Source organism: Miscanthus floridulus, chromosome 1 (genome assembly GCF_019320115.1).
Source record: "Miscanthus floridulus cultivar M001 chromosome 1, ASM1932011v1, whole genome shotgun sequence".
NCBI classification, from domain to species: Eukaryota; Viridiplantae; Streptophyta; class Magnoliopsida; order Poales; family Poaceae; genus Miscanthus; species Miscanthus floridulus.
The window spans coordinates 104,042,795-104,061,299 of NC_089580.1; the positions used below are offsets into that span (position 1 = coordinate 104,042,795).

The 18,505-nt window shown below is 47.1% G+C and overlaps 1 protein-coding gene across 3 annotated transcripts; it reads left to right on the forward strand.

Annotated features, from left to right (window-relative positions):
• The first annotated feature begins 4,659 nt into the window (after nt 1-4,659).
• LOC136538285 (uncharacterized) lies at nt 4,660-7,947 on the forward strand. 3 transcript variants are annotated; one of them, XR_010779278.1, is made up of 4 exons: nt 4,660-5,091; nt 5,244-5,398; nt 6,472-6,965; nt 7,183-7,947. XR_010779278.1 is itself a non-coding variant. In XM_066530276.1 (3 exons), exons 1-2 carry the CDS (start codon nt 4,912-4,914, stop codon nt 5,358-5,360), a joined length of 297 nt encoding a protein of 98 aa, XP_066386373.1. In that variant the 5' UTR covers nt 4,660-4,911; the 3' UTR covers nt 5,361-5,398; nt 7,183-7,947. The 3 variants fall into 3 exon arrangements, 2 of the variants coding, with proteins under 2 accessions (XP_066386373.1, XP_066386364.1); XM_066530276.1 differs by lacking the exon at nt 6,472-6,965; XM_066530267.1 differs by lacking the exon at nt 7,183-7,947 and having other exon boundaries at nt 6,472-7,175.
• The last annotated feature ends 10,558 nt before the right edge of the window (nt 7,948-18,505 follow it).

Sequence of the window (18,505 nt, forward strand, 5' to 3'; positions counted from 1 at the left end):
GTGCTGCCACGTCGTTGCCATGGGCCTCCATTGGGCTTCGTCTACCGTGCGGCCCGCACCGTGTGGTTCATGGTAGATTGGCGTTCACGGTCCATGGACCGCAGACACAGTCTGTGGTGGACCGTGTCCACACTACTGTCTCCTTCGCCTGGTTCACGGTGGACCGAGCGTAGGGCTGCGCTGCCCATCTCACCCCCTTTACTCTGCTTTTCCCACGGCGGCTTACACGCCGGCGGTAAGCGCCCGGTGAGCCTCGCCAGCGACGCTGGTGTGCGATTGATGCGGGTGAAAGCTCCGCCGAGCCTCAGTGTCCTCGTTGGTGGGGTTAACGTGGTGTGCGGGGTCCCGTAGTGTGCCGGCCATGGCGGCGATCTTATGGGCATGACGGCGGCGTCGGTGAGGTGGCTATGGCCTCGGAGAGGCGACTCGGTGGTGCGTGTGAGCTTCACGAGGCTATTGCGGGCACAGTGGTGCTCTAGTGCTGCCCTAGCGGCCTCCGGTGGTGGCTGGCCGCGTGCACAGAGGCATCGGCAGGGTCTCAAATGGCGGCGAGCTCGTGCCGGTTGGCTGGGGAGAGGTCTCAGCAAGGTGCTCACCGCGCAGTGCTCGGTGAGGCTAGGCGATGCAGCGGAGGGTCATGGCCATGTCGAGACGAGGCCATGCCGTGCCAAGCAGCAACGTCGACGTGGTTGATCGAGGCGACAGCCTTCGCTTTGGCGACACCGGCAACGTCGGGCGCTCCTTCTTCCTCTATCCCTCTTCTCTCTTGGCTCGGGTGCGCAGTGGATGGCCACAAAGTGGCGGTGGGGCGATGGGAGAGCTCTAGGGCACCCGGGGCCGGGGCTTTTATAGCCGAAGCTCGGCCATGGAGCTCGGTGAACGGCGGATGGAGATCGAGGGGCGATCGGAGGTGTGTGCATTGCATCCAACGGCCCACGCGTGGTTGCGTGGGTGCGGCGCCAAGGGGACAAGGCCAGGAGATTCGCGTGACCCCCTGGCCCGCACCTGCCACGCCGGTCGGGGCTTGGTCGGAGGAGTGATCGGCGTGGGGGAGGAAGATGACACTGTGGCTGGGGGGTGGCTGACGTGTGGGGCCCGTGTGGCAGCGGCTGCAGGTGAGGTGTGAGCGGCGTGCGGGCGTGAGCGGCGTGCGGGCTGGCTGCGTGGGCCGTGCGCGGTCAGGCCAGGCCTGCTTGCAGCCGCGCGTGGGCCAGCGGAGGGGGAGAAGTGGAGGGCTGGGTCGGTAGTTTGGTCGTGCGGGTTGGGCCGACCTGCGCGTGAAGCTGGGCTATGAGGCCTTTTTCTTCTTTTCTTTTTCTTTCTGTTTTGTTTTTCTTCTCCATTGTTTGAATTCAAATTTGGTTTGAACTTTGAATTCCAAGTTGGTGTACCTAATTCATTGGAGTTTTAGATATGAGGGCCACAACATTCTTTTATATATATATTAGGAATTTATTTAGCTATTTTGTATAACAAAAATAGGTGTAGTTTTGTTATACACAAATGGAAATAGTTTCATTTTTAAACATTTATTCTTTGGTTTGAGTAATAATTACTTTATGGTGTGCTTCTTTAAAGGAGTTTTTAGGCATTACATAAAACAGATGAAAATCCAAATCACCATTTTAGTTAACCATGTATGCTATGTTTCTTTTGTCAGCATTTAAATAAACATGATTTAACATATGGCATGCCATGCTTATGTGTTGACTTGGGTTGGGGTTAGACCTAATGCATCTCTTTGGTTGGGTTTCTATACATGACACTTATCGACACATGAGAGTTTTTGAGAAAAATTTTGTAGTTGGTATTTTTGGTGTATGGATTTTTGGGTTGTTATAGCCAGCGGCAGCTGAGTCATGGATCTTGACGGCCGTCGTCTGCTGCAGGAAGTCGCAGGACCTGGTGGTGTGCGCCTAGTACACCGGGTCGGCGAACACGGAGACGACGCTTAGCTTCCGCCGGAGTGCCGCGTCCTTGTCCCTGGGCAACGGCGCCATGAACTCAGAGAAGCAGTGTTTGGCACGCCGGGGTCCGTTCGCACCTCTCGAGCGCCGTCGGGGTCGCGCCACGCAGACTAGGGAGCTAGAGGAGGGAGGCGAGACGGAGAGAGGCAGGGAGAAGTGGAGGGGATCGGGTGCGCCCTACGCGGTGAGGTCGTCGAGGCTGCAGCGGCGGGGGCAGCAGAAGCGCAGTGCGGCGCAGCGGCGTGGGTACGGCAAGAGCGTGCCTTTTTTTGTTGAGAGAACCATGAATTTGGCACTAAAACAAATCGGTCTTTCATATTTGGCACTAGAAAATTTGAACTTTCTTATCTAGCATCGAGTTGAAATTTTCTTTCGTAAATGGCACTGCCGTCCATTTAGACCAGTAACGGTGTCAAGTGGCTAACAAAATGACATACATGCCCTTGATTAGGGATGAAAACGGATCGGATACGGACGGATATCACCGATATTACATTTGTTTTCATATTTCTGTCCGGATTCGGATTCGAATACGGATAGTGTCAACTATGTCGGATAGGATACGATTGGATATCGACATCATAAATATGCGATTTGAGAATTCAGATACGGATACGGTATCGGATGTTGGATATCCGGACTTGGATACAGACAGATCTCAACCCCTCTAAACGGATTCGGTTTCGAATACGGTCGAAAAATATCCGTACCGTTTTGATCCCTACCCTTGATTATAGCAAAACTCCATGGTGCTAAATAGGAAAAAAAATAGATAGATTGTTAAATAAGAAAATCATAAATATCATAAATATACTTTGAACTAAAATGTAGATTTTTGATAATTGAAGACTACAAATAAATAATTAATAAATTTCAAATTGGTAATATCAGATACAGATTATGTCTCTCACTCTTCCTTTTGTCTCGGCCACAGATCAAGGATGCATGTAGGCATCATCCATATGTCGATCCGTGATTCAATTCTTTTGCCGTGCAAAGAACAGAGGAGGAAGTTGCATCGTAAGTGATGGATGATGTGGCCGGTACAGCTTCGTGAGTTATCGTTAAGCTGTTTTTTTAAAACATCTTTTTTTTTCAAAATAGCTTCATAGAGGAAGCTGTTTTTTTTTCTTCTCTATCGAGGGCAAGAGGTGGAAGAGATCGGAAAAAGGTAGTTTATCACATCTTCACGTGCCATTTGTGGCCTACCATGTGCAAGGACAAGATTTGCTCCCGAACACAGGTCTGCTGCGCGCGAGAGCGGACGCCGCTGCCGCCAGGGCTAGCGAGCGCCGCCGCGACCGGAGAGCGAGCGGGCGCAGCCATCGGAGCCACACGCGGTCGCCGGGACCACGCGCTGCCGCAGGGGCACGCGCGACGTGGCCGTGGAGCGCGAGCAGCTCGGCCTCCAGAGCACCTACAGCACTAGACGCAGACGCCGTTGGGGCCATGCAGAGCACCTGCAGCGCGAACGCCGCCGAGGCCACGCGCAGACACGACCCGTGCGCCACGCGGGAGCGCGGGCGCGGACGAGGCCGCCGGCGAGCACGCGACCACGGTCTTCGGGGCGGGCGCCACCGCTCGATGCTCGTGGGTGTGCGTCGGAAGTGACTCGAAGAAGAACCGGCGGCGTGGGGAAGAAAAAGGAGAAGGGGGGAATGGAGTAGCTCGTCGGGGGTCGCAGCTCGCCGGAGGCGTAGCACACCGGGGCGCCGCTCGTCGGTGCGCGGCATCGATCTGCCGAGTCCGGCGCGGCGCGAGAGGCCTCCGCGCCTCCGCGAGCTCCTGGGCAGGAGACGAGCCGCCGGCCACGAGCGAGTATAGAGGGGCATTTTGGTACTTTCGAAAGAAACGTGACAGGGTCAACGCAGTCAACTGACGGATGGATGTACTAAATGGACGGTAGTGCTATTTACAGAAGAAATTTTTAACTCGATGCCAAATAAGAAAGTTCAAAATTTTTAGTGCTAAATAAAGAAGACTGATTTGTTCCAGTGCCAAATACATAATTGCCCCTTTTTTGTTTCTTGTCTCCGTAGCAGCGCGGGGGATACAAAGGGGGGCGGGGATGTCCTGGAAGCTTGAGACAGCGTTTCGCTGGGCGTCGATGGGAGATCGTAGGGCCACGGAAAGCAGGTGACGTGGCACATTGTGGGATCACATAGATGAGTATAGGAATAAGGGTAAGGTATAGATTAGGGTTGAGGCACCTGGTAGATTCCTCTTAGGACGTCCATGAACTACGCACAATACCTAATGGAGCCAAAGATCCTGCCACAATCTTTGATCTCGTCTTAAAACAAGTTTTATCAGGACAATTGCATTGCAAAATTTCCTCAAGTTCCATCATGGAAAATGAAGCCCATACACGTCATCCGCTGATCTCGCTTGACTGCATGCACAAGTCAGCGCTGTATCTTGTCCTTGCCTTGCCTGCCGAGGTAGCACGCATGGTCGCGTCTGGGTGCCCTGTTTCTTGGCACTGGCAGCGCCACGTCAACAGGACGATGTACACGGCGTGGTGGAGGCGTTGACCGCCCCCGGGCGACTGGCCAATACTACGCCGCACTCATGACTGACTCACACGATGACACGACGATCGATGCCGTCCAATCTCGCGCGATCCATCCCCTACCTCCACTCGCTGGCGGGTCGCCACTGAAACGAGAAATTCCAATCGGGTTAAATCCCGCGCGCCAAATCCGGCCCACCCTTGCTGCCTTCCCCTATATACGCGACCCCACGCCGCCGCTCCTCCCAACCTCCATCCCCCGTACTCGTCGCCAGCAAGCGCGCGCTCCCCACGTGTTCACACCTGGCCCTGCGCTTTGACGCGTGGACTAGCCTCGTCAGCCGGCCGTCCGGGGACTCTGCCAGTCGCCGACCACAGGCGATTCGCTTCGCCGCCGCCGACCGCCGACTGCCGCACGCCGCAGGTGGAGAGATGAAGTGGGGGCTGGCAGCCGCCATGGCTTCCGCCGCGGCCGTCGCGGCGGCGTCTGGCGCCGAGCTCCTCGCCTGCGACTGCAACGCGTCTGCTCCGGTGGCCGCCCCTGCCGCGACCGTTGGAAGGTGCGACGGGCTGGTGCTCTCCCGGCAGCACCAAGACGACGAGGTCCACGAGGTGCGTCTCCCACGGATCAAGGATTCTTGGTCTCCCTTGTCACGTTTGGCGCGATTTAGCGCTTCCGTCGTCTCGATTTACTTTCCGAGAAAGGATCGTGGAATGGAATCAGGGTTGGCTAATTGCTACGATCCGCGCCTGTTTTACCCCAGGAATCGTCGTCGGTGTCGAGGGAGAACAGTCATAGTGGCGGTCGCCGCGGGGACCGGTTCGCGCCGCGGTTCGACGGCCTGCGCTTCATCGAGACGCTCGTCACGGCGCACCGCTGAAACGACGAACCGCGAGCTTGGCTGCCTATCTTCCGTTGGTAATTTCCCGCCGCCATGATTCGGCGAATTGTTGCTGGTGGCTCTTAGGCCACCGAATTTTGTTAGGACAATTTCAGGTTTCCCTTTTCCTTTGGTGTTGCGTTGTTCGTCTTCTTGTTGATGTCGATGGTCACCTGATTTAGGGATCGTTGTGTTAGTGTGTGTGAGAGAGAAGGATTAAGATTGTACTCGGCATGTAAAATTGAGCAAACACTAGTCTTTATCATGTTGCTCAATTCTTCGTCACCTGATTTGGTGGTTCGGACAAGCATGATTGATTTTGATTCATTCCCCGTCCCCCCAGTCCCCGTCCTTTCTTGGACAAGCATGGAATCGGAAGTCACTGGCACGTGGGCCATGTTAAGCTGTGGGCCCTCGTGTCAGTGACTTCTAATTCTCTAGCAGTATATCAGAGGATCCGGTGCTTTTTTCTAGTTTTTGCCATCTTTTTCACAAGTATATATACTCTTTTGAACGCAACACCGTTTTTTTGGTGGAGAATTGCTGCATTCTTTCACATGGCATCTTGGTACACTTTGATTTGGGTGCAACTTGCCAAATCCCATCCTTTCACATGGCATCTTGGTACACTTTGATTTGGGTGCAACTTGCCAAATCCCCATTTCCTTGGGTGAATTGCTGAGTACTGATGAAAAAACATACATGTGGACATGTGGTTTGGAACATGAGCAGGTAATGCTTTTGTCCCGAGGAAGATTAAGATTTGTGATGGTACCTTTGGATTGTGATCCGATGACGATGATGGCGAAGGCTGAGGTGGGAACAACACCCGTGATGTGGCAGCTTGCTGTCCTAAGTTGCCCTGTTGGTGCTGCTGCCCTCCAATGTTCGCTTCATCGATTCCGTTGCGTGCTACATCATCTTTGCTTTATTTTTTTTAACCCCACTGGTACCATCTCGCCAAGACGCCAACTGCTTAGACCCATCTGATGGCTACTCAGGAAATTCCGGCTGTCAAAGATGTGGGCTGCTTCCTGCTTTCGTCCTCATCGTAGGTTTGACATTACCAGATTGAAATTCAGTTTAGTTCCCTTTTCTCTCTTGCTTGCAGCATCCTTCTTTTCTCTCTTCTTGGCGGCAGCCATTGACATTGTCGGAGGCATTATTGTGGCAGCAAGTACAAAGGGATGAATATTGTGCTTGCAGCTTGCAAGGGAAGGATACCAAACTGATTCAACAGAAGAGCCTAGCAGAGGGGAAAACATGTGTAAGAAGTTGCAGCCTTGGGGTATCGCTTCGGCCTGAGATGATAGGAGAAATGACTAATTTGGGAGCACATTACTTGAGGATCTGATTCAAACATCTTTGAGTCTATCACTTGAGCTCATCATCAACAGAAGAGTCTACTTGCTGTCCATCTTTGTGATGCAGAGCCCATGCGTTTTGGCTAAGATGTGGGTTCCCTTGAAATGATGGCTGAATCTTCAAACCTAAGAGGAAAGGTTTGTATTTTCCTTTCGACCCTACGGAACTTATTATACATTGATTAGCAGTATTACAGTCACCATTCAAGTCCACAATCAAAGCCCAGAGTCACGTACTAAGGTCAGTGTCAGTGGGAGTTTTATCTCACTGTTTCCAAATGTTTTGGAAACAATGTAGACAAGTTTCATCCCTATCAAACTTATTTTATCCCATGCAACTTTTATCATATTTGTCTGTATCAATATTATGCCACACCAGCTTATTTAATGCTCATGAAACTCTTGGGAAGCTGCCATCAATATTGGCCTAAGAGAGACAATTGGCCTCTTTTGCGCAGAGATTGATGAGGACATCACCTATCCGGATACAACCACATTAGCAACTTTTTATTCACAGGTGAAACAATCCTTTACCATGATTGTATTTGATACATTTGATGAATTCATGCTGCACCATGATGTGTGTTCATTGTCATTTTTAGAAATACATGCATGTATCAAAAAGAGTGTTAAAGACACATGGAAGGCATGGAGGACCAAAGAAGTTGATTGGAGCCAAGTACAAGTATTCCCAACGTCTTCCACCTAGACACCACGTCACTTTTGGCCCAAGGAAAGAAAGAGATCAAATCCAACACGTTTTGGGGCCGGATTCGGACTGCAACATTGTGCTAACTTGCGACGGCCGCCACGACCTGATCCGGACTCCATTTTGGGCGTTCAAGTACTCCATGGAATCCTTATGAAGTCTACTTTCATATGGATTCGGACTCATATCTATATCATGTCTGAGATGGCCGCAATGATCAAATTACTACCGAGAGGTTTTCTGTCAAAGGTGCTGCGTCGCCTTATTTTGGCCCGATGGGCTATGTATCAAGTCGGGTCCATTAAGGACACGTCCTAGGGTTGGAGCACGACTCCAACACCCTGGTGGTTGTCCTTTCACCTTCATATACCCCTTAGCCGCCACCAAGAACTGTTAGGTTTTGTTTTGTTGAAAGTTTAGCCATTGCTACTTTCTTGTAGACGCGTACGTTGACTAGATCATCCGTTCTACTTGATTCAGAACCCGAACTTTGTTAGTTTAGATTGGTTTTTCACCTCCATATTTGCAATTGAGTTGCTTGTTCTACTTGTTCTTGCTTGTTCCTCGATTGCTTGTAGGAATTACCCTAATGGTTTGGTTGATTGTGCTCCACAAGATCACGACGGCCATTGGAGGTGGTGTATCGGTTGCAAAGACGCAGCATCCTTGGATGGTTGTAGTCGGCCCATGAACGTCATCTCCATCTCCAAATCGAGTTATCCACCTTCTCTCATCGAAAGATCAAGATTCACCCTAGCGGGTTCATATCAGAGATGAGCAGCTGAGTGTGCATCTCCTCGCACAAAACAAAGTCCAAACTCCAGTAGAAGGTCTTCTTTGCCTGTATTGGAGAGATTTCTACTCTGAGTTGACTTCTGGTATCCACAAGGGAGTGTTTGGTTCTTTAGTCACTCCTAAAATTTATGTCACATCAAATGTTTAGATACTAATAATGAGCATTAAATATAGATTAATTACAAAACCAATTATATAGATGAAGGCTAATTTACGAGACGATTTTTTAAACCTAATTAATATGTCATTAGCACATGTTTACTGCAGCACCACGTTGTCAAATCATGGACTAATTAGACTTAAAAGATTCGTCTCGCAAATTAGTCGCAAGTTGTGCAATTAGTTTCGTAATTAGTCTATATTTAATACTCCATACATGTGTCAAACATTCGATGTGACAAAAAAATTACAATAGTCCAGATTTTACAAGCAGCAACCAAACACGGCCTAACTTTGGGCACAATCACATGTCTGATTTTACAATAGTCCAGATTTCCAGTGTACTTGTCAACTGATTTCTAGTTCAGGCTGTAGGACAAAGAGGAAGCCATTCTACTTTTCAACCATGACAACCCAGATGTTTTTCAGCCTCAAATGGTCCACCCAGAAGTTACTGTCATCCACCCTATCTCTAGTGATTTCCATTCTCCTGGATTTGTGCTACTTGATGTCTAACCAGAATTCCTTGCACGAGTGTCCAGCGACTGTATCTCGTGCCACTTTTTTTTTATAACTGTAGTAGGTAGCGTGCCCGTGCGTTGCCACGAGACAGTAAAACTTTTATATTAAAAACACATAGATTGTACGATAAAATAACAATAATGTAAAAATTAAATATCAACGTTAAAATGATATTTGTTTATTGTTTTCTCACTTCGAAATACAACGATAACTCTGTGCTTTAGCTTCACACATGTTCCATACAAAATCCATTTGTCATATTCAAGAGAAATTAGCACAAGCCTCGTGCAAATTAAAAATTTGACATCACTGGATCAGATATTAGTTATCCTTGACATGTACAATGAAATTGATTCTTGCTGGTGAATGTACCAATAGTCTATTCATACAACGGCGATGCAAAAACTTTGCATTAAGAATGACCAAATAATGATCCCGAAGACATCAATATACAACTCACATAGTTGTCTACAAACAATACAATGGTAACCAAAATCGCCTAATCAAGCTGAATGGTCGATGGGTATTACAATAGTAAGATAATTCCATCCATTTCATCAGAGAAACAGTAATGAAACCTTCAGGATCTCAAACATAATGTAAAGTATATTGATCTAAGAGGATGTAGATGATTTGCTGGGAACCAAAGAAGATATGACAGCCATCTTGGTTGAATCATGGTCGGCGCCTCTTCACAGGGGCCAGATATTATCTAGGAGGCAGATTCACAGTATTATCTAGAAAAGCATGATGCAAAAAAAAATTCTTGTTCAGGAATCCCAAGAGTAATAATCTATGTTTCGTACTGAACTGCTAATCTATTCGACACTAAGGAACTCAGGTCACCTTTAAGAACATGTCCTAGTCAGTCCTACTCACAGATGCATTGGCAACCTAGAGCTTGAAAGCTGCATTCTCAACAACAATGAAATTAAGTCATAAGTGCCGCTGCCTAACCTAGCTGGAGGGGTCCACTGTTGCTGACCAAGAACGATTGTTGTCACTGCAGATCTTGAGTTCTGGTAGTTGCACTGGTTATGCAGTGGCCATGTTTTTAGTCAGGATTCAGAGGTGGACTCTGTCATTCCATGTCAGTCTACTCAGCCATCTTTTTACCACTCAAACTATGAGGACAGTTTCATGAGAAAAACAGTCAATTAGATAAGTACAAAAAATATTCATTATTAGAACATGTGGTCCTATTGGCAACTATCTGGAATAAAGAGCGGTTACTATCATTGGTCAGGAAATCCAAAAAATACCATGAATTACCTATTTACAAAATAGGCTATTTTGGCTTATGTAACTCGCTTGCCTCTTCCAGGAATACATATGAGAAAAATGCACTGCTCCCTCTTACTAATCAGTAAAAAGTCAAAGATAAAAAACATGTCAGATTTGTACAATAAACCGAGAATTACCTAGCATGTCACACAAAACTGAAACAAACGAGAATTACCTAGCATGTCATACAAAACTAAAACAGAGCCAAGTCCCAATCCCAGACAAAACATGTCTGCAGATATGGAAGCAATTTACTCTTATCTAGCAGAAATCTAAACACTATTCTTGATTTGCGTAGAGAGTAAGATCTTTGTACCACGAATAAGAAACTTCTCCAAAAAAATCTACCAATTTTTACATCGCTCTGCAGTCTACATCCATGAAACCAGTTTTAGAGGAATGATAAACACAATATTACTTGACCCGGACATCCATGAAACCAGTTTCATTAGCATATATTTTCAAACTTCAAAGCCCCTTAAATCCAATAAGCACCACTTGTAGTGATATGTACCGATGGGAATAAAGCACTATGTGATAAAAAAGTACAATAACAAGATATTACCGAAGGTGAGAGGACACTCAAGTTGTATACCTGTACGTACCAAACTGTCATCAATACATAAAGAACCTGAAAGATTTGTTACTTGTGTGCTATTTTTCCATCTTGCCTTAGCATCCAACCTCAAAGAAAAACCCACCAAAGACCGAATGTTGACACACAATCTCAATCATTTATAGCCCACAGAGATCCTTCATCACATCTCGCCAACCTAAACCTTCATCTGATCACTGCCATGGCATCGGTCAGAACTATCTGTTAACAGAGTCTAGTAATAAGAAAAATAGTATAGGAAAAACAGTGATTATACTAATAAAATTGTATAGAGAATTAGTATGGGAATCAAATTAACATGTGATACAGATGTTGCCACAGGATGCCTGATTCCCCTCTGTCAGAAAGGATGAGCACTTCACCTTCTCGATCCAGTACCGGCAGCAGAGAGAAAACCTGCACACGGCGTGGCCATCCTCGACTCTCTTGAAGCAGCACCGCACTCGGTACGATCCGGATGGCCAATGAGGGTAAAGCGCAGAAATGCAGGCGGCGCCGTGGAGCAGCGTGAGGGGAGCGCGCTGGCGGGTCGCCGGGTTGAAGATCTGGAGGCCGCCGCCGGCAAGGAGGATGACGAGCGAGGCCGTCGCAGGAAGCGAGCACGTGGAGGTCGTCCCGCTCGTCGTCCGCGCGATGGTTGCCGCTTGCCGGTGCGGTGGTCCGACCATGGTGGCATGACCACAGCGTCCGCTCCGGCCGGAGGACTGCTCCTCCGCCCACTGCACCGGCCGGAGCGCCGTCCGGCCGCCGCACGCCGGCCACCGTGACTGAGCGGCCGAGCGACGGATGTCGTCGCACGCTCGAAGCCCTGGGAGGAATGCAGGACGGGAGAAGGCAGCGCCGCGGCGCAACGAGCACACGGCCGCACGCCAGGCACCATGCTCGAGCGGCCGAGCGCCGCACGCCGCCGGACGCTCGAAACCCCCAAGCCGCGCCCCCACGCTGCGCCTCGCCGTTGATTGCGATCCCACCTTCCTTATCTTCGCACGGAACCGCGGAGGCGCAAGGAAGGGAACGACAATCCACGGAAGTGTTCTGCTGGCGTTAAATTGCTACTGTAGTAGCTAGGAAACCACTGATTATGCTCGAATTTGGAGAGAGAAAATCACAAAAAAAAAAAGGCCAGTCAGCCAGCCGAAGCTGACCAGCCGAACACGCTGCACGATCCCACCTTCCTTCTCGGCGTATGACGGAGCCATGGTATTGCAGGGGGTGGAAGAGGCAGACCCAAAAACAAATGGCGCATCAAAAAATATCCACACTTTATTCTTTTTAGTTATAAAAGATATATAGCTGCATTATCAAATATTATATTCTTTGATCAGGCAAGCCCATCTAACAGAATAAACAAGAATATAAGATGACTATATACTGCAGGGACAAATATATTCTTTGTGCAGCTACACCAAATCGGTATCATAAAAACAAATGACTATCAAAGTATGAAATGCAGGAACAAACATCTTTTAGCAAGGCCAATAAAATATTCTAATGTATCTAGTAGCAAAAGGACTTAAGTTTAACGAACAGGCAGAATACAGAAGTAAAAAGAACATATTAATCACAGAAGAGTTTTTTTTTAAAAAATAACCGAGAGTTTTGTTTCAGTAAAAAGCATTGTACCCAGTAAAACAAGAATCTGTCAGGTCCAGCAAATAGTAAAAGACAAAATTTATCTTTACGGTTCTACAATGAAGATACCAAAGAGCGCCAGTAAAAAATAACCAGAAACAATCATAGACAATAGACATTTAGACACAGTATACTACAAAATTTATTTAGTAGTTCAGATCTTTTGAAAAATCAGGAAGAAGTCATGGTGAAAAATCAATACGTTATTTCTAAAACTTTTTTTACTGAACTATTAATGATTAAATTGAAAGTAAGGCCATCGGAATATAAATGCCTCGAGATACTAAACATTAGACAACTTGGCTTGCCTTTTTAATTCATTTGACTCAAGATACTAATCATTACATAACTTGGCTTGCCTTTTCTAAAATTAAATAGAGTCATGTAGCAAGGTCAGCAATACATGTTACTTATGGCTCGAGATTGTAAGACAAATACAGATGCATTTGCATCGGAACCAAGGAATTGAAATTAAACTTTTCTGGATTTGCTGATTTTTCAGAAGTGCATTTTGAGATGAATAAGATAAGAAACAGTACATGAAATCAATATATTGATAGAAACAGTACATCTTCATGAGTGTTAGAACATCTTCAATCTCTACAAAAGCATCAACTAAGCCGAATGGAGATCATTTCATTCCAGAGTCACCTACAAGGAAGTGTTAGAATGTTACAACCATAAGTTGGTTTTAGAAGTACAAATGGATCATGTCAGGTAAATTGGCACAGGACATGTCAGGTAAATAATAAAATAATAATAACACAACATGTGTTTCGTGTTACAACCATTGGTTGGTTTTAAAAGTACAAGATGGTATTAGACCTAGGAATATATACTCACTCTTAACCAAGGGATTATTGGAGATTCATTGTGCATTCCACTGGCAGAGATCTTTAGAAGGAAAACGATAGGACAAAAAAATCTTATCATGGTGACAACAAGAGGCCATCTGAGTACATCTAATGGTCTGACGATGATGGAGGCAGGAAAACGATAGGACAAAAAACTCTTATCATGGTGACAACAAGAGGCCATCTGTGTACATCTAATGGTCTGACGATGATGGAGGCCATCTGTGTACATCTAATGGTCTGATGATGATGGATTCCTCAAACACTAACGCATTTACTATCCAGCAGTACCCGTGTACATCTCTTCAATAAACATGAATATTACTGAAAAAGGGTTTGGCGAGGAGGGGGAAAGCAGGAGTTCCATGTATCGCCCATGTTTACCTCACGAAGAAGCCGTGCCCTGCACTCGAATCTGAATCAAAGCTCGACGGATGCATCCTGCACTGGAACCATCAAATTGAATCAAGAAAGGGAAGGGAAAGTGAAGGGGAATGACAAGAAGATGATATGGAGGAGATGGAGACGGGATCTGGAGGAGGAGCACCTGGATCTGCAACCGGCGTTCAAGGAGCACACGCGGGAATGGTGGCAGCGGCGGCGGCGGTGCGCTAGCGGCAGCGGCGTCGTTTCTTTCTTCCGCACGACAGGAGACTCGCTCAGCATAGGCACGGAAAGCATGGGAGGCCGCTTGGGATCCACTGCTGCCGACTTGTTGGGGATCGGAGAAGCCTGCATGGGACCTCCCGTGCACCCGTGCAGGTGCAGGCGTGCGCCCATGCCCTCGCGCGCGAGAGAAAGATGGAGAGCGAGGACGTCGAGGAGCAACGCACGGAGCCACCAAGAAGGATAGACGGGTTCCCTAGCTCTACGTGGCCGCCGGCGGCGCGCCCAGACGCGGGCGGGTGCGGGCGACGATGGTGCTCGTGCGGCGGCGGCGCAACCTGTTGCGGGTGTGCGCGGGCGGCGGTGGCGCGGCCTGCTGCGGGCGGGCACGGGAGCAGGGTGGGTGTTTCTTTCCTTAGGGAGACGGGCGTAGGGTGCGCGGACAAAGATCGCACGGGCGGCGAGCAGGACAATGAACGAATATCGCACCAAAAAATATCTACGCTTTGTTCTTTTTAGTTGTAGGACAAGAGTTGGGATCCCTTTGCATGGCATCTGCCATTTTGTGACATCCACAAGGCCCACACACCGCAAGTCGCCAAAAAAAGGCCCACACACCGTAGTAGCCGGTCTCCTTTGAATAATTATTCTCAGGCTGTGCTTAGTTGGGTGAAATTTGGGAATTTGGGTAGTGTAACACTTTCGTTTTTATTTGGCAATTAGTATTCAATCATGGACTAATTAGGCTCAAAACGTTCATCTCGCGATTTCTAATCAAACTGTGCAATTAATTTTTTTTCATCTACATTTAATGCTCCATACACATATCGCAAGATTCGATATGATAACTACTGTAGCACTTTTTGAAACTTGTTAACAAGGCCTCAACACCGAAAGAAGATAATGATGCGAACACCATTGCTACAACTCCTACGCAAGAGCAGCACCGACAACAAAGACACAAGTGCGCTCGCACTGCCTCCGTACAAATTCAGTCCAAAGTACATCTTACGTTCCTACAGGAGTACAACCAATTACAAATAACAACAGCCACGTGGGTACGGATCATGCATACAGCAATGTTGCCTCCGGCAGCCAAGGTATGAATCCGTCAATTGCAGGAGCCGGCATAGCCACAACATCTCGGCAACAGGCCCGGCCTGAACTGCACAGACAGATTCACTGTCCAACTTCCGGGAACCTTGCAAGAATCTAGCACAGCCACAACATCTCGGCAACTAAGGATGGCAACGGGGATATACCCGTCGGGTATCGTCGGAACGTTCTCTTCCCCGCTACGGAGAATTCATCCCGTCTCCATCCCTATTAACTGTCTCGGGTATAGATTATTGCCCATCCCCATACCCGTCGGGTATCGGTCGGGTAACAGATACCCGATGGGTACTGCATACCCGATAAACAAGGACACTTGGGGTCGCAGCTTTGCAATCGGAGACGTTTCTTCTTCACCCGGGTATAAGTGTCGGAGTCTCGGAGATGCCGAGGAGAAGGAGCGAGGTTGCGAGGAGGACGAGCAAAGGTGGCAGAGAGACCGAACTGAGAAAGCGAGGGGCACGAGCGCTCGTGAGATAGGCGTGCTTGTGCTGCTGGCGGAGATGGTGAGAAAAAATTAAACGATGGTTCATAGAACACACAAACTATATATATGACTGTTCAGATTTGGACCAAAATACCTATGTTGAGTTTCTTTGGGCCTAATACTCGCATGACAGCTCAAATAGTCGGGTTCCCCAACGGGTAACGGGGACGGGTAAACAGGGAACGTTCCCGTACCCACTATACCCGTCGGGTATGGATTCTTTCCCATTTAGATGCCCACGAGTAAAGATATGATTCCATCCCCGTCTCCTAATGGATCAAATACCCATCCGGTATCGGATATCGGGGCCGTTGCCATCTTTATCGGCAACCGACGCACAGGCCCGGTCTGAACTACACGGACAGATTCACTGTCCAACTTCCGGGAACCTTGCAAGGATCCAGATGCGACACAGATGCATCAACTTTGCCTGACCAAACCGCTCTGCCAACAAAAAATGCTGGCCTTGGAGTGCTCATTATCAATACACAGGTCCATCCATCTCAGAACATTTACATCAAGGCTTCCATGACTGATTCCACCTCGGTCCTAATGGCTGAGGCAGCAGCCATGGCACTTGGTGCAGCGGTCACGGACCGGTTACAGTTACACCACACAAAGTTTCTATCTGACAGTCAGGAGCTTGTATCCTTCTTCAATGCCAATGATCACTCCAACCCACCAGACTGGAGAATCAAATACCTCACTCAGCACTTCATCGACTACACGCAATACAGAAGCACATCGACCTTCAAGATAACAAGGAGCCAAAATCAAACTGCTGATTCTCTAGCTAGACAGGCGCTTCTAGATATGAGGTATTTGCCTCCAAATGTTTCATGTGTTTGTTCAAACACAAATCATGTCAACCGGCGACCAGTTCAGGATGCACTGCAATCTGTAACAGTTGACTCTGTAACTGTGCTAACAGCTAGATGCTATTGAATAAATAAATTGTTTCTCGTCAAAAAAAAAAATTCTCAGCAACCACACCGAATGAAATTTGGGCAGAATCGAGCGAGGGAGAGAGAGACCATGTGCTTTGCTTTAAGTATTTCTGTTCATCATACAACAGCCCCATGGAAGCCGCTCTGTGCTGCTCTAACCTGTCACACCCAATTTTAAAAATAAAATTGAATACACAAAACTCGTGTATGCCCAGGGATCATTCACACACACAAGCTGACAAATTACATAAAGTATCATCACGGTGTCTCTTACATCAAATTCATAATATAACATAGTCTTACATCACAAAGCGGAATATAAAAAGATAACTCTCTCGTGGGGCTTCATCACAGGGAATGTCAACTGGTTGACCACAAGCCTAAAAATCCTCAGGGAATTCCTCGTACCCGTTGTCATCTGTTACCCATCCGGGATTTTTATCCAAATAAAGAAAATAAACAAGCGTAAGTACATCCCGTACTTAACAAGTTAACATGGGGTTATGAAGCTCAAAAGGTTGACTCTGGTTTACTGCAGTTAGCATTTTTAGTACGATAAGTTTTTATTATCAGATATTATCAAATTATGCTTAAGCTCCCATTTAATCCCATTAGAACATATATCAGGGTCAAGTGTACTGTATATCATCATAGAACAACTTAAATGATCAACAACAAGTATCCAGTTATTCTGTGAGTTTTCCGGGCCGCTCGTGATCGTGAGCACGGCTGTTATAACAGTTTGTTACCCTCTGCAGAGGTGGTGCACATTCACCGCGAGTCGTGATTCCCATATGCCCGGGTTAATTACTCCCATGTCACTGCCAAGGTGAGCGGGCAGGGTACACTATGAAGCCATTTCATAGGTTTCTCTAACAAGTTAGGGCCGCTAGGTTTCCTTGGCAGGCAGATGTAGGAACCCCCTTTCCTATGGCACATATCCATCGCGGCTATACACATAGGAACATAGGCAGCCCTATACCCAACGTGGCAAGCCCCATTTGCGCCAAAAAGGTATCCTCTAACTAGCTAGAAAAGGTCCTATTATTGAGCTAAAGTCAGAGCCATATGACTCTTCCGGTTGCACTGTCAGTCCCAGCTTTTACCGATAGATAAGTCCTTATGGAGGGCCGGGAGCAACATGATCAATAGTCATTTGCACCTTCGCCCTATGGAACAGTTGTTATAAATCATGTTATACTTTTAGTTCCATAGAATCATTCATCTTCATATAGATCATGTTCAGTTAGAGCACTAGCAATCTACCCATATGTAATTACCCCATAGGAGTCAAGGGAACAAGTCATCAAATGTCTGGAATGTCCTTAGGGTTATCAAAATTAGACACATGCACATGAGTAATTGATTAAAGTGAAATAGGACATCAAGGTAGGCCCATGCTATACTTGCCTTGGTTCACAAACTCTTGCTGGTTTTGCTGGTCGTCGAAGAATTCTTGGTCTCCAACGTTCTCCTCACCGTCTGAACGCGACCAACACGGCAACATACAACATTCCAAAAGCATTCATGCAAAGCAAATATTCCTATCATTAGAACAGTACACCAACAGTATAGAAAACAAAATAAAATGTTTGTGAAAATAATCTACGTCTCGCTACGATCACGTCAACGCGAAGTTCACGAAAAACAGAGCTAAAATGCGAAAGTTATGATTTAAACGGGATTTCCTATAGCAATATATTTAATTAAATCTAACCATGAAATTTAAAAGTTCCAAACTTGACTAACAGTGGTTCTAACATGTAGATTATGAAATTACGAAGCTAATGTGATTTGAACAGATCAATTCGGAGCTAAAACGACGATTTTATAAGCAAAACAGTTCAAATGGCATTTTTGTAAATACTGAAAGCGTACTTTGAACTAAAACAGTGAACTTTACGCTTTCAAAACGAGAATGCGTACTCGGGGAAATGCGCTTTGGACTGCGGGTTAGGACTTAGAAAAGCTCAGGGTCTCTTTAGCTAATTTACCCGCGAAGGGGTAACTTCTAATCCTGGCCGCAGATCTGAAAATGGACGGCTAGAATCAAATCT